Raw genomic sequence first — 16574 nt, 5'->3', positions numbered from 1 at the left:
GTACAGGTGCCTTTCCAATCCTTAGGCACCTGGCGATAGGCTCTACGGCCACATAGTAGCCACATATCGGGTAACTCATAATAACCCTGGTGAGACTCATTAGCAAATGTTATTATGGATTCCATGTCAAGGCAAGCCATGTAGGTACTGATGTTTGTCCATTGATTGCTTTGATAAGTGTCATTTACCTTAGTAAGGTTGCTTTTGATGGATTTGCATCTCTTTGCTGAATTCCATATAATAACTTGTTGACAATTACTATAAGTTCCCAAATAAATGGCAGTACGGAATAGTCCTGTGCTATAAAAACAAAATCTGGCAGGTTCCATTATACGAGCACCCACAGCATATGTCATATTCAATGTCTCTGTAGTTATGCTCCACTGCTGCTTCCATCCTGTTTCATTGAACGGGATGGCATGGAAAATAAGGCCACCACGACTGTCACCAGGAATTTGCATGCAGATCCAACAGTTCGTGACGTTAAGTGTAAGAGCAGTGCGCCTGGCATCCCATACAAAAGCATTAAAAGCCCACAGTCCCTGATCCTCATATGCCTGGCTGAGGTGGTGTACGTTGAGCCATATAAGGACGAACACAACGAGCTGGAGTCCAAATGATCTCGCCATGGTCGTCTATTGCAGCATAGCCTCGACCCCAAGTAATGAGGGAGGCAGGCCCTTTCCAGGTGGGATCAGGCAAACGTCGATAGTATACCTGGGGGCGTGAAGAATCTGTGGGAGAAGCAGAAAAATGCCTGCTTGCGGCAGTTGAGCCAGGGGTGCCAGAAACATTCAAAAAGTTTAAGGTAAAAAGTACAAGATTAAGAGTGTTTTGTATCCCAGGCAAGCCGGGGGTATTTTCCCCTTTCTTTTTTGCATGCATGTCTTCTTTTGGATTGCCCAGGATAGAAAAGATACGAATACAATGATTAATAACATGTTTAGCAGACTCACCCCTTTGAGGGGTGGCCATAATAAAACCTGAATAGGTGTCAATGGAAACATGCAAGTATTTCCAAGGGGCAAATGGCAAATATTGTGTAACATCCATTTGCCAAAGTTGACAGCTCTGCGTCCCTCTTGGGTTGACCCCTTGGGGAACAGAGTGTGCTTGGAGGCTGCAGGTGGGACATTGTTGTATGATAGCCGCAGCCTCCGTAGCTGTTAAAGAAAATTGTTTCATTAAAGCCTTCTTATTTTGATGAAAATATGAATGGCTGTCCCATGGGGTTATGGGAGATAAACAAGGACAGAAACGTCCTGGTGAGTGGAGGCAGCCGAAGCGGCAGCATCCGCCTTGGCATTGCCTTCGGAGATAATACCAGGGAAAGGTTGGTGACTTCTAATATGAGCAGGAAAAAAACAAGTAGAGCGGGAATGAAGAAGGGATTGAAGTGTGAGAAAGAGACTGAGGAGAGAGTCATCCAGTGAGGGTGACACATATGAATCAGATAAAGAGGTGAGAACTTTATATACATAAAGACTATCTAAAATAAGATTAAAAGGTTCAGAAGAAAAAGTTTGTAAGGCCAATATTGTAGCAGCAAGTTCAGCACGCTGAGCAGAAGTTTGAGGAGGAGTAATTTTTGTGTGCCATTGTTCACTCTCCTTCCATACACATGAACCATAAGTCTTGCTACCATCAACATACAGGGTGACAGCGTTAGGAATGGGAGAGGAGGAAATGGGAGAATGCAGAGAAATTGAAACATTATTAAGGAGTTGGAAGCAAGGGTCAGAGGGAATATGACAGGAAACAGATCCTGCCCAGTCAGCAAAAGAAAGTTGCCATACATCTGAAGAGTGTAATTGAAGCAAGTGCCTTGGGGTTGATTCCCCTTTTGGATTGCAGCTGCAAGAGTGTCCATTTGAAAAGCATTGGTTCCCACAATGCGACAGGCTTTAAGAAAGTCTGCCAGAGTGGCCGTGGGACTGGAAACAATTGGTTTAAGAATGGACTGGCAGTCTGCATTTGCATATTCATAAGCCAATTTTATGAGGATTTCATTTGCTGCATCTCTGTTTGAAATTTGATGCTCAATGGCAACTTGCAGGCAATTCACAAAGTCTGCATAGGATTCAGTTGCAGTCTGGCGAATGGCAGAAAAAGATTGAATCGGGGTGCCAGACTCATCAACACAAGCCATGGCAGAAAGAACACAAGCATTAATGATAGGAAATGCAAAGGGAGTAAAAGTTTGAGCTTGAGCATTAAGGGTAGTAAAATTGCCTTCTCCAAAGAGTTGTTCTGCTGTGTATTGTGAACCTGGGTGATTAGCTCTCTTTTGTGCCTCTCTTTTATATTCAGATTCAAAGACTATATATTGTGTTCCGTTAAGAAGCATGCGGAACAGATCTTTCCAATCTTGAGGCAACATTCTATATGCACTAGCAATTGAATGTATTAGTCCTCTAGTATAGGGACTGGTTATGCCATAATCTTTTGTAGCCTTTTTCAATTCTCTGATCATAGCCAGGGGAAGTGCCTCCCAACCCACTATTAACCCTTTAGCAGTCTGTTGGTAATTAACAGGGAACAACTCTGTCTCGGATAGTTCAGAAACGCTTAAATCACCATTATTTAAAGCCTTTTGAAAAGCACCACGCATGATTCCAGGAGAGAGAGAGAGAGAGGAGAGAGGAGGCAACGTGGCAGGAACAGGAGAGGTTGTTTGCTGTTTATCAGAATCCATAAAATTTGCAGGGACAGAAGGGTTAAAACCAGCTCCAGGGGTTAAGGGAGTGGCCAACATAACAGACGGATTTTTATACGGTGGAGGATCTAATAAAGGCTGATGAGGCAATTCAGCATAGGTTTGAATCAAAGTATAGGCAATTTTCCAAAGGCATAAAATCTCTGGGGGGGTTCTCGGAGACTGGTGGAGAATAGTACCAATTTTCCTCCATGTATCTATTTTTAAAGATCCAGACTCCGGATAGGATGAGCAGTTAGCCCAAACGTAAGCAAGCAATTTGACAGCCTCAGATTTAGAAAGGTGACGGGTTAATTTCTGTTCCTGATCAGTAAGATATTTTTTCCTGCCAAGTAGCCTCAGCTCTTCCACATGCTGCTTTTGAGCGTGAGACATTCCACCCCCCCATACTTACGAAGAGGAGTCAGTTGCCAGCAACTTCGTCGGGTGCACCAAGCCTATTCCAGGCGATAAGTAAAGGGTTGGCAGGGACGTATCCTTCAGTGGATCACGTCGGGGTCACCAGATGTGGTGGTCTCCCATGGAAAATGAGACACGCACGCAGGTATCTCGGGATGAGAGCCCAGAGCTGACTCCAGCACCCTCTTTTATTGTTACTAAGGTTTTTACATCACACAGCATAATCAAAAGACGTATATAGGGGTGGTTACAATGTATCAAATAACAGACACTCTCCAGATACAAGGCTACTGCAGGTGTTCTTATCAGAGTCTGTCCAAAAGGCTGATGAATGTATCCTGTGTCTGAAACAGTTATCTCAGGCCCTTGTGGGAGATGCCCATGGATAGATGCCCATGGACATTTGCGCAATTAGTCCCACAGCAGCCATGTCTTTTTCAGGTTCATTCAGCTATTTCAGGCTAATCTTGACTGATTTTGCATACTTATGCTCAGGGCTTTTTTTCTCATAGAACACCCAGAACGGAGTTCCGGCACCTTTTTAGGATGGAACCTTGTAGGATAGGCAAGGCGGGTTGTATGAGTACCGGCACCTTTTTTTTTTTTTTTTAGAAAAAAAGCACTGCTTATGATTACATAACCACTTTCCTTTGTTCCCCCCCAAGCCAGTGATGCAGAGATCAAATGCAACATCCTAAAGTAGCCACATGACAGTTTGAGAGAATTTAGACAGCCTTACTGGTTTTACTTTACAGTTATATGGATTTAAAGTAACTTTTTCTAATTATTGCCTTTTCATTCCAAGGTGGTATGATCTGGCTGGTTTTAGATTTTGGGAGTTGAAGTATAGAATATGCAGAGAACAGTAGGTTGGGTAAGGCCAGGCTAGTATCAATGACAATATTTGCAGATACAATGCAATTTATTATTAGAGTTCCACCATTATGAACACATTTTTATAAAACTAGCCTTCTTTGCTACCTGCAGGTTCAGCCTATTTGCAATTGTTAATTTCCGCTTTATTTGGATTTGACATCCAAACATTGTGGTAGCAGACTTACATATTATTTCCAATATTTCAAATAATATATGGTGATGGTTTCAAGTGTGCCTTGGATGTTTATAACTTTCATATAATGCCTATATTTTAAGATAGGCATTATTTGTTACTAAAATGAAATGATAAGAGTTTTTTTATTTTCTTTCTTTTTAAAAAAGTGTTAATTTTAGAATTATATGAACAACTTCTTCTGTATTAAACTCCTGAAATCTGCATTGTTGAGAACATTTGAAAAACTGTACTTTGTTATAAACTGTTGAAGTGTGGAGTGGGAAGAGGATATCTTAAGTAAAGTTTAAAAAAATGATATTTTATGTGAAATTTGTTTATATCAAACTGTTTATATATCAAAATGTGCTTCTGCATGATTTGCAAGATTAAGGGAGAGTGTTAGTAAAAAATTGTCTTGGTGAAAACCTTGATCCTTCTGCAGATACGTTTGTATTTAATGCTTGTATCACTTTAAAAATGCCATTTTTATTCAAGATTCTGATGGGTTTAACTATTATAACAGAGTACAAAATTATATATCACCTCATAAATCAAATCACAGTCCATCAGAAAGTGTGAGACCTGAGTAAATATTCAGGTGAGCAACAATGTTTTCCTTTTGCATTAAACAATCTCATTGTGTTTGTAATAACAGAATATTCTTGTGGCTAAAGCAACCTGGAATGATTGAATTAGTCCAGTTTAGAGATTTGCACAATGCAGTGAATGTGTTAAACCAGCGGTTCTCAACCTGTGGGTCGGGACCCCATTTGGGGTCAAACGACCATTTCACGGGGGTCGCCAAACAACGCAGTCCGCCATTTTTTCCCCCTTTTCCTTAGCTGTGCTACTCCCTTTTATTCTATTGGCTTTTGAAAGCCAATAGAATAGACTCTCTTGGATAGAGTCTAATTCTATTGGCTTTCAAAAGCCAATAGGAATTGTCCAGGCTGTCTCTGCCCTGCTGAGCCCGCCAAAAGTCCCATTCTGCAAACAGTGCTGCAAGTTGTCTGCAGCGAAGGCGAGCTGTCTGGAAGCTTCCACCCCTCCCTGCTGAGCAACTACTAAAAATGTAAGTAAAAGAGAGCCAGGGGTGGGAGGTGGGAGGCCGGCGGGCACAGGGAGGGTTGCTGGCACGGGTGGGGCCCGGCGGGTGCCTTACCTCCCTTGGGCTGGGCCAGCTGGTGGTCACCCTGCGCCGTCGTTGCCCCTTGCCAGTTACACCTCAGCCGGCGCAGGGGGCGGCACCACGCATGTGTGGCGCTCCCGGGCAGGGAAAGTTCTCGACTTATGACCGGTTGGGTAGTCCTCGACTTACGACCAGTTGGGTAGTCCTCAACTTACGACCGGTTGGGTAGTCCTCGACTTACGACCGGTTGGGGCCGCGCCATTAAAAAGGTTGAGAACCACTGTGCTAAACCATACTGGCTAGCTTTTTGCAGGACACTGAGCCATAAATTATATTTTAGCTTAACATATTATAGAAACCCACACCCAAAGTGCCTTCACATTTTACATAATACTATTTTGTAACGGCTATTGTAAGAGTTCAGTTCATGTAACAATACATTAAAGACAGATTTACTATGGATAGAAGGCTATCTCACTAATTTTTCCCTCAGGCAAGTATGCTTAGGTATAAAGCCTTTTTCCAACTAATTCCCAATTTCATAATTTCCATACCAAGATCTGCCCTTGAAAAAAATGTAAATGTTTTTGCTAATTTTATCTTTTAATATGTTCCCACTATCCTGTGAGTGGAATAATCATCCTATTGAACTTTACTCCTCTGAAAAACCAGACAGATTTTTTATAATTCTATAATCCATATAGATATATTTTCTATGATTCTAAATGACTCCCCTCTTAAAGTTTTATGAATCCTGTGGATAAACAGTGATTGATATGCAAAAATATTATATAACTAGTTCACAAATATTTTCCTGAATGTTCATCTAACAGTGCTTTATCTTTTTTAAAATAACAGTTTTCTGTCAACTTCATTTTTTCTTGAATACCTTTGTGCATATTGCTGTGTGGGCCAAAATGTGTGAATTTAAAGATAATGACAAAATGAGGGTGAGTTCTGAGTGGATCACGGAAGGGAATGAGCCTGGCTCAATAATGCTCAATAATGTTTGAGACCTTATATCATCCCAGGCAAATGGTTGTTCAGTCTTTTCTTGAAAATCTTCAGTGATAATACATCCACAATTCCAGGAGTCAAACTGTTCCATTGATTAATTGTTCTATCAGGAACTTTCTCCTTAGTTCCAGATTAGAGCTGTGGAGAAACTTCCTGAAAGTGAGAACAATTAATCAATAGAACAGTTTGCCTGGAGTTGTGGCTGCAACATTGCTGGACGTTTTCAAAAAAGAATTTGACAACTATTTGTCCAAGTTACTTGTCTTCAATGTTCTCCTATTTAATCTCTGCATAGAACTCTTGATATACATTCTTCCAATCTTTCTGGTTTTGCTCTTCACCATGCTTTTGGATTTTCTGATTTGATTTGTTGCTAGCCACATGGATGAACAAGGTTTCAATAAGGCTGTTTTGTGGTGTTTTGAGTTTTCTAGTTGTTTTTTTTTTTTTGTAAATTGATTTTTATGAAGGTAAAATCTCAGTTTATAGCACCTTGATTTAATCAATAGAAAAATATGCATTTCACTCTCAAATTTCCAAAGTCTGTCCAGACATTATATCATTAAATGTAAATTGATGCAAGTTATACAAATTATATTATTTGAATATTATGCAAATGACATAAATTGATATTACTGTAATGGCATGCATTTAGATTCAGCAGACATTTAGGTATATAGATATCCCCACCTCCCAAATGATCCATTAATTCAAGTTTCACAGTAGATAAATTACAGCACAGTAAGTATAAATTATAGTATTCCAACTGGGAAAGATTTTTTTTAATACACATTTTATTGGTTTTTTTAATTTTAACATCAAAGTGCTCAGGAAAATACCGTGGTGAAAGGGTAATCAATCATAGCAGAACAAGTCATATATATATAACTAAAATTAATACCCTAAAAAATTTCCCCCTCTATTTCCTCACATGATTTAACAAATTTAGTTTAATCTATTTCTTCTTAAAATTCAATCAATCCACAGAATCATCCCTACTATTACATCTACATAAATCACTCCTGCTTTTAAGCTCCACTAATTTCAAATAAAATGTTCCAATTGATCTTAAACAAACATATTAATAAAATTTTGGATATCCCTTCTACAACACACATAATATTCCAAGAATAACATTCTAATATTTTCACATATATTCCATCTCTTAATTTAATACACCATTAATTAATACCCTTTCTTCTCTTATCATAGATCTTTCTAATTCTTCTGCTATTACAAAAGTTTTCTATATGAACAGAGTAAAAAAAAATCATTTTGACCTGTTAAGTAAAATTTAACTCTCAACCAAATTAACTATTGTATCTAAGACATATATATTATTACACCACTTATTATCTTACTGCTTTCATTTACTCAATTAGATTGTCAAATCAGTCCAAATCTCTAAAGCCTTTTTGACACAATAATTAAGATTTTAAATCACATTTTTAAATCTAACTCTGGCTTTTTTTCTATACCAAGCTGGTTTCCGTAATGTCGCATCTATGTCATCAAATCTCAGTATTTGAGTACTAATGTTTATCAACAAATCGATCTGATCAAAATTCTCTTCCCCTTCTTACAGTATCATATAAGCAATATAGTCCATTTTATTCCATATTATAATTTCAGCTTAATTATCCAGGTTGTCATAACTTTCAATCGATCACGTCTGGCTGTCAATTCCTGTTAATTTTGGCAATGGGTGAACTTCACTTATAGTCATTTTTTTATCTTCAAAGTTGTTCATTTGTACATAGACTTGTGAAATATCCTCCTCTGTAGTAGTTAGTTGATTTATAAGTAATTATTTAAGGTCTCAGTCTGGGATTTTGGGTCCAGAGTTTTTCTAAAGTTCAACTGATCAGTGAGTTCTTCCATCTCAAATTGTGTACACTGTTGCATATAAGCTTCTTCTTGACCTGTAGATTGGTCTTTTAAAATTTGGGGCTCAGCTTGTGATTCTAGAAGATGGTCTTTAGTTTTTCTCCATGACTTCATCTCCTCTGTCATTTCCAATATTTTTTCCAATATCAGCTCATAATCCAGTCCAGAATTCAATTGATCAGTAACTACTTCCATCTCAGATTGTGTATATTGTTGCATATAGGCTTCTTCTTGGCCTATAGGTTGATCTTTTAAAGTTTGAGGCTCAGCTTGTGGTTCTGCAAAATAACCTTTAGTTTTTCTCCATAACTTCACCTCCTCTGTCATTTCCAATATTTTTTCCAATATCAGCTTATAGTCAAGCTGTGGGTAAAAGTCTTCTATTTCCATAGTAAAAAAGTCTTTTAATCTTTCTGTGGAAACTATATTTATTAAGTCCATATATATCCTCCTCCACAATTTTTAAATCACAAACACAATCCACAGCTGTTTCCAAGCCTTTATCTTTTCTTCTTGTTAATTCCTGAAGTAGTGTTCTCCAAACACCAAAACAAAGACATTAGAATTGCAATAAATATTTTCACCATAAGATGTCCTCAGTAAGCTATAGAAAGCTTTTTCTTTGCACGGTTAAAAGCCTTTACATTAAGACTGACAATAAAAGAGACCGAAAAAAGCAAATATCTTCAGTATAGTAAGTAAAATAATGCTCTAAATTAGGAATCTTTCCTGGGATACCCAAATCCAAAAGGTTCAAAATATAGTAAAAGTGCTATTCTGTAGTTTTGTTTAAAGTATTTTTTCCCCCCAAACAGACAGAAGCTGCTTTCTTAGAACAGGGAAGTCATCCAAACAGCAAACTCTTTGCAGGAAAAATAGTTCAGAATGGAGAGAGGGAGGAAAAGTCTCACCCGGATTCACCAGGTGGTTCTTTATGCTTAAATGATTTTCTGACTTCAGCTGGCACAGCGAAGTGATCGGCCATTTTACTGACTGATCTTCTTCTCCATCGGCCCTACAGAGTTAGCTCGGACTGTAAGTAATGTGGGAAAGAAATAGAATAACATAGAATAAAGAAGAATAAAGTAATATAATAATAATAATAATAATGAAAAATCACTAAAAGCAAAAATCATGTGTCTGCATAATCTCTGAAAGAAAGCTGTTAGCCAAAAGCTGTATTAACAATACGTGGATGACCTAATGCATATTTAGAAACATTGTATAAAAGTAAAAACTGCCTTCATTGTATTCCCATGAGAAATGGACCTAAGTGTGAGAAACTATCTAAATGTTACACAAAGTAGATTCCATATTCAATGTAAGATTCCATCTATGCTTCCTTTGTTCCTGAGAGAAAGAAACCTATAAAGCTTTAGTTTAGACCCTCCCCCTTGTTCAGAAATTTGCTGATTGTTAAGTCACTTTTTGCGCAAAAATAAAGATCTCTCTTTCACCCATGGAATTTCGTAAAAGCGCTTTATTTTTTTAAGGCTTTATTTTTCCACAAGATAGGGGGAGCCGCCGCTCCACCAGAGCCGAGCAAAAGCCTCCTCGACGGTGGTCGCCCCTCCAGGGCGATTTAAGACCCACATAAGGGTCTACCGGTAGAGAGAAAACAGCCCACGAAGAGCTCTTCGAGGGTGCCGTCATCCGGAAGGGGAAGTCCTAACTGGGAAAGATTTCTGAAGTGTGAAAGGCTGCTTCAGAAATTACTCTCCATATTTTCCAAAATGATGTGTAACACCATGCAGACAAGAAATTAAGCAATGCTATTTTTCACAAATTGCATTTGAAGAAAAAAATAACATGGTAGAATACTGGAAGTGGGAAGGAAATACTGCCTCTATGTAGTATTGCATACAGAGGACAATCGGAAAGGCTAATAAAATCCTAGAACTAAAGTCTTCCTAATATATTCACATTCTTACCGTCCTAATTGCCGCCAAACTGAACCCGAGGTAAACTTTGCTCCATTGTATTAGGCTTAATCGCCCACGTGTAAATCTGCTACATAGGAGTAAAGCTCAATTGCCGAACTACAATAAAAGCAATTACAGCAAAACCAAACTTCAAGCCAGCCTGTTTATACTGAGACATTTCTTTCCCTCAGTCTAGCGCTAGTGAAAGACGATACGACGGGGTGGGGAGCATCCAGCCAAACTCAACCGAGAGCTGATGAAGAGCGGCATCTGAACCTTTCAACCGAGCTGAGCGCCTCGGTCACTAGTGCGCAAGCGCATTCCTCGGGCGCTCTAGAAATGTAAATGAAAGTCCAACTGTTGATGGTTACCGAGGAAACGGCGTTGCTTAGTTACCCGCGGTAGCGGATCCATCTCTCGCAAAGCCCTTCGCTGCTCGACCGACCATCATGAGCCTTCAGCCGGTGCAAGGCTTGCCGCTTGTTCCGGGGTCGTCCTTTCGGGACCCGACGGTGAGGAAAATCTTTTTTTTTTCCCACACCACATTTCCTCCGGAATAGCTAGCGGTGTGGCCCATTAGATCAAGCATCTCCCAGCGGCTCCGCTGAGTCTTGCGGGCCTAGTCAGAGACTCCGATCGACGCCATCCTTTAAGAGCGATATATTTCATAAATACTCCCACCTTTCTGTCACCGAATGTGACGACTCTGGGTCTTTAAAATATGGCTTTACAGCCTTTGAAAACGCTTTCAAGCCATTTTGTAACCATCTATATTTTTAAAACTGAAACCTGGTAGCCTCAATGTTAGAAGATTTCTTAACAAAAGTTACAGAAGGGCATAAAAAAATTAAGAGAAAAGCATTGAATAGCCTACTTCCTTTTCCTTCAACATAACTCGGTGAAAGTAGATTTTTCAGCTCTTTCTACCAAATATTAAAATGATCGAATCTTTCACTAACATTTTAATCAATATCACTGAAGATGTTTATGTGATATGTCATGTTATGCAAACTCAAACATCTCACCAATAAAGGAGAATATTTGTAGCTCAGGATTGAAATGAGGAGTTCTTGGTGCTCTCTGAGTTTGGTTGTTTTCTTGCTGACGTTTCATTATATTGGGACTGATGATGTTATCTAGTTTGGGTAGTGAAATATCTGCAAGAAAACAACCAAGCTCAGAAAGCACCAAGGACCCCTCATATATCTCATTAAAATTTACGTCAATATGTTAAATTCAGTCTAAGTATTATTAAAGAATATTATTAAAACATATTTTACTTCAATATTCCTTTTTTATTTTTTAAAATATAGTCCTCAGTGTTTGAAACTCTATGATCTCTAAGAGTTTAAAACTGTTCTAGAGGTTGTGAACTATTATTATGAAAATATAATTCCATATTTTTGAGAAAAAAATTACGTTAATGTATTATTAAAATTATGTGGGAGGGTCATGAATGAAATTTGGCTCTAAAGACAAATATATTTGAGACAAGGCAATTGAAAAATAAAGGTGTTATTTTAATACACCAGTCTGGTCAGTATTTGAATCTGTATTTTTGTTGTTCTATAGAAAACTGCTTTTCATCGCACCCAGACTCTAGATTTCAAGAATGGTTTTGCCTTTAAGAAACTTCCAACCGTGGGGATAGGTGGAAATCGGCTTTATGTAAATCAGTTGTCTCAAGCTGAACTTGATGAATTATCTAACAAGAGACCCACCTTAACTTATGGTGAACCTAAACAAGCCCCACCTTCAGATTTCATCCCAGCACACGTGGCTTTTGACAAAAAGGTATTTTCTCAAACATCTGATTTCAGGTACAGGTATTTATTGCACAATTAAAAAGAAAAATATTGCTATGTGTCTCTTGAATCATAAAAAACTGTATTCTGAATTTAAAAAGTACTTTTTCTATTTTGGATAAGTGTTTAAGATTAGCCGTTTATTTCTGATATCTATTTGTCAACCCATGAAAGTAGTCCATATCAAGATACAAACTTTGAAAAGACTGCTGGGTCTCTATTTGCAGGTTATAATCATAGCTTCTTGAAAGACTGTCAAAGTTCTTCCCTTTTTATAATATACAGAATTAAAAATGACTTTGTTAAGCTCTCTTCTTGTTATCAACTAACCAAAAATGACAGTAAATATCTTGCTTTCTGTCACAATCATTATTTCTACTTTCCTCTATACTATCAATAGTTTATTTACATATTTTTAGACTTGTAGTGTAATCTAGTGGTAAATATATTGAACTGGGAAGAGCCAGATTTAAGTACATCTTCCTTGCAGCAAATCTCTGGGCCAGTCATTCAGTTTAGCTTACTTCATGGAGACAGAATGAATCAGCATATGAACAACCTCCAAGTTATACATTGGGGAAGGGGGGATTTTATTTATTTATTTATTTTATTTTTAAAATTTATAAGCCGCCCCACTCCCGAAGGACTCTGGGTGGCTAACAATAAAAAAACACATAAAACATAACAAACAACAATACAAAAACAATCATCCAGGGGTAAGGTTTTATAAACCCCAGGCCTGCCGGAAAAGCCAGGTCTTAAGTAGCTTACGGAAGACCAACAGGGTGGGAGCGGTCCTAATCTCCGGGGGGAGCTGATTCCAAAGCGAGGGCGCCATCACAGAGAAGGCCCTCCTCCGCAGCCCCGCCAAATGGCACTGCTTGGCTGACGGGGCCTGAAGGAGGCCCAGCCTGTGGGATCTAATCGGACGTAGGGAACTATGAGGTAGTAGGCGGTCTCGCAAATAGCAGAAATTTTAGGCAGCTTTCATTCTACAAAAATAAATGCTACAGTGCAGAATTAAATATAACCCATTTATGCTGGGCAAAGAGACTTCTGCTCCAGCACAGACACTCTTCTAGAAAATTAAAATATTTTCTGTTGGTTGTATTCTTGTCAGGCAAAAGTTATTCATATTTATATTTATGGATATATCTTCTACAATTGTACCATCATAGGATACAAAAGAAAATGTGCCATAACAATAGTTTGCCATTGCTATTTGCTTGGTGCTAAATAGAAATTCCCTACTCTTTATGAAGACAGCGCAGCTTTTTGTAAACTTACATTTAATATTAATAGAATATACACTAATATATTTCTGTCACTTTATGATTTCACACAACATCAAGTTGGTTTCCTGTCATTTTTATCATTAATATAATTTGCCTTATATAGGGTTGTTTGTTTGTTTTTTTGGCTAGGTGCTCAAATTTGATGGATACTTTCAGGAAGATGTTCCTATGTCTACAGAAGAGCATTTCCGCATTCGTCAAGTGGGCATTTATTACTATTTGGAAGATGATAGCATGTCTGTCATGGAGCCCATTGTTGAAAACTCAGGGATTCCTCAGGGCAAGTTCATCAAAAGACAGCGCTTGCCCAAAAATGATCGTGGGGATCATTATCATTGGAAAGATCTGAATCGAGGAATTAATATTACTATCTATGGCAAGACTTTCCGGATAGTTAATTGTGATCAATTCACCCAGGTACTGTAATCTTGATTGCTAATCTACAGCATTACAATAATAAACTGTTCTTATTGCAGTGGTAAATATGGGGATAAAATAGAGTTCTCATTGTATAGTAAAATACACAATTTGGAGATGAAACTTTCCACCATAAGTAGCATTGTGTATATGTGATTTGTTTTTAGAATTATGAACATATTTTTACCCATGCTACATTATCAGCTGAGTTCTCATAATGGTTATTTTTGATTCTTGTACATGTTCACAGTAGTTTTAGTAATTTATTTCATTTACAATTGATTGAGATCTCTGTCTGTCCCTCTTTCTTTCTTGATAATATAGGAGGTCTGTTCTGAGAATAAAAACAATGGGATCTCTCAAGAGCCTAAACTTCATTTGTAGAGTAGCATTTTACTCAGTTTTGCTAAGATTAATAAAGTGATGGCAGATAATGCAGTGCAGTTTTTTTGCAAGGTCTGAAGTTTCTTGTCTTATTTCAGTAATATGGGAAGACATTTTTAGTATGCCCACCACAAATTGCAATTTCGCTCCCAAATGCAACTTTAAGGCAGTCTTGCTATATGATTTCTTTCTGTGTTTATTTGAATATTAACAACATGATTATCACTTTACAGACTTTTCTGGAAAGCCAAGGAATTGAACTGAACCCTCCAGAGCAAATGATTTTTGATCCTTATATAGAACTACGTAAAATGCCTCCACGTATGTATGTCACCCCCTCAGATTTTGATCAACTTAAGCAGTTTCTGGCATTTGACAAAAAGGTGAACTTCAGTTTTGTTTCATATTACACATAATTTACTTTTTTGTGTATTCAAAACATTTTAAACAACAAAAAAAAATCTATTCCCCCCTCTCCAAGAAAATAAATAAAATTACAGTCAATGAAGTTGTGAAAAAATAATAGCAAGTACAATTGTAAAATATACTTAAAATGGGAGAAAAATAAATTGTAGAGGTTATCTAGGTTTGCTTATATTTAGAGCATGCAAGAGGAGATGCTAAGAGGTGCAGTAGTGAAACTCACAGTGATAATAAAGCTATGTAACTACAGTGAGTTTTCTGACTTTCATCTTCAAAGATAGTGAAGTTTAGTGAAATTTACAAGTAATTTCACTTGTAGTAAAATTTTATAAATAGTACGGTAACATTACGAATAATTTTCATTTAACAGCAGTTGGGACTGAAATTCCTGTTGCTAAACAATGTCATAAAGTGCATTGTCACATGATTGCACCACTTAGCAACAGAAATTCCAGCCCTCTCAGATGCCATTATTAAGCAAATCACTGTGGGTTGTTAAGTGCGGACATTACATGGTTGCCTTTTGTGACCTTGTGCTCACTTCCCCATTGACTTTACTTGTAGGAAGTTGGCAAAGATCACAAACTGGGGTGCTGCAATCTAATTACAAGCCAGGTATCAAGCCTCCAATTTATGTTTACATGACTGTGGGAACGCAATGCTGTCCATAAGTATGAGGATTGGTCATACCACTCATTCAGTGTCATCATAAAGTTTGAATGGTCACTGAACAAATGGTTGTTAAATGAGGACATCTGTATTATTTGTCTCCAAAATCATATGAACCTGTGCAGCCAATAGATTTAATCAATGGCTTGCTATTTTATGTTGTTTTGTTGAAGTTTTAATGTGAGTTTCTTTCTTAAATTTAAGGAAGATATAATTTTGTCCTCTTTATTAAGTTGTGATTCACTTTGGTTGTGAGACATCATGCTTATATGAGAAAAGTTTCTATTCTTCCATAATGAGAATGAACCCTTCACATTTCTTTCAGGTTCTTCGTTTTTATGCCATTTGGGATGACACTTGGAACATGTTTGGTGAAAGCCGGAGATTTATTATCCACTACTACTTGGCAGATGACACAGTGGAGGTGCGGGAAGTTCATGAACGAAATGATGGCAGAGATCCTTTCCCAGTCCTGATAAGACGCCAGCGCCTGCCGAAAACTTTTGTGGAGAAGAAAGGTACTAACTTTCTCTGGTTGACCGTTCAGATCTTTTCTAAGATAATATGTATATAAATAAAAAAGTTTAGTGCCTTCAAGATCTTCATACAAATACTTTTAGATGTAATATGAACCCATTAACATTTGCTACACAAAGAATACGTAAAGATGTGAGCATGGGAATCAGCTATAACAAAAGAAGGAATGCATATGTTTTCAGAGAGGCTGATGTTCTAAAATTAGTAAAATAAGAGTACATTTATTCAGTCAGTCAATCAATCAGATGCACTATTGAAGCACTCATTTCTAATTACACTTTTTCTATAAAGTATTGAAATGAACCCATGCTTGCCTTTCCTAAAGCTGATACATCTTTTTCAGAAGCTGGCTAAATGAAATTTGGCAATATGTTCTCAGATGCTATGAAAATTAGGCCCATGATAATAAATAAAACTGATTATCTTAAAAACGTGAGCAAGCCAAGGAAGGGCTACATTTTCCAGTGTCTAAATATATGTCTTCATTTGGAATAAATAGCAGCAATGAAAAGCTTACCAAACTGTCTTTTTTTTTTTTTTTTTTGCAAGAAAACTTTCCAACCTGTGTGCTGGAGATTTCTGATCAGGAGGTCTTAGAATGGTTTACCGCCAAAGATTTTGCAGTGGGCAAACCCACTACTCTACTTGGACGCACTTTTTTCATCTATGACTGTGATGAGTTCACTCGACAATTCTATCAGGATAAATTTGGCATCACTGACTTCCAGCCAGTTGATGTAAAGAAGCCACTCCCAGAGGAAATCAGACAGGTAAAGGGGAAAAACAAAGAAGAAGCTGCAAAAGAGGGCAGATTTTAATTAAAGGGCAAGGAAATAGAGGTCAGAACATGGAGTAGGACTGAAAAGAAGGACTGACAAGCAGTGGAAATGAGAGTTGCTAGAGAAATTCCAGAAAGAAACTCA

General features: G+C 37.8%; 1 protein-coding gene across 2 annotated transcripts in view; it reads left to right on the top strand.

Annotated features, from left to right (window-relative positions):
- Window positions 1-16574, top strand: part of EFHC1 (EF-hand domain containing 1) — a 40057-nt gene that overhangs the window by 16066 nt on the left and 7417 nt on the right. The window contains exons 2-7 of one of the 2 annotated variants that reach the window (XM_039326419.1): window positions 10313-10633; window positions 11694-11915; window positions 13351-13638; window positions 14256-14405; window positions 15440-15632; window positions 16201-16421. In XM_039326419.1, coding sequence (XP_039182353.1) covers window positions 10571-10633; window positions 11694-11915; window positions 13351-13638; window positions 14256-14405; window positions 15440-15632; window positions 16201-16421 — 1137 coding nt within the window. In that variant the 5' untranslated portion in view covers window positions 10313-10570. Of the gene's footprint in view, window positions 1-10312; window positions 10634-11693; window positions 11942-13350; window positions 13639-14255; window positions 14406-15439; window positions 15633-16200; window positions 16422-16574 lie in introns of those variants that run through there. The other variant, XM_039326421.1, reaches the window with a different exon arrangement.

This window comes from Crotalus tigris, unplaced genomic scaffold (assembly GCF_016545835.1).
Source record: "Crotalus tigris isolate CLP2741 ecotype Arizona unplaced genomic scaffold, ASM1654583v1 scf7180000024340.7048381, whole genome shotgun sequence".
NCBI classification, from domain to species: domain Eukaryota; kingdom Metazoa; phylum Chordata; class Lepidosauria; order Squamata; family Viperidae; genus Crotalus; species Crotalus tigris.
This window is presented reverse-complemented; position numbering and strand designations above follow the sequence as displayed.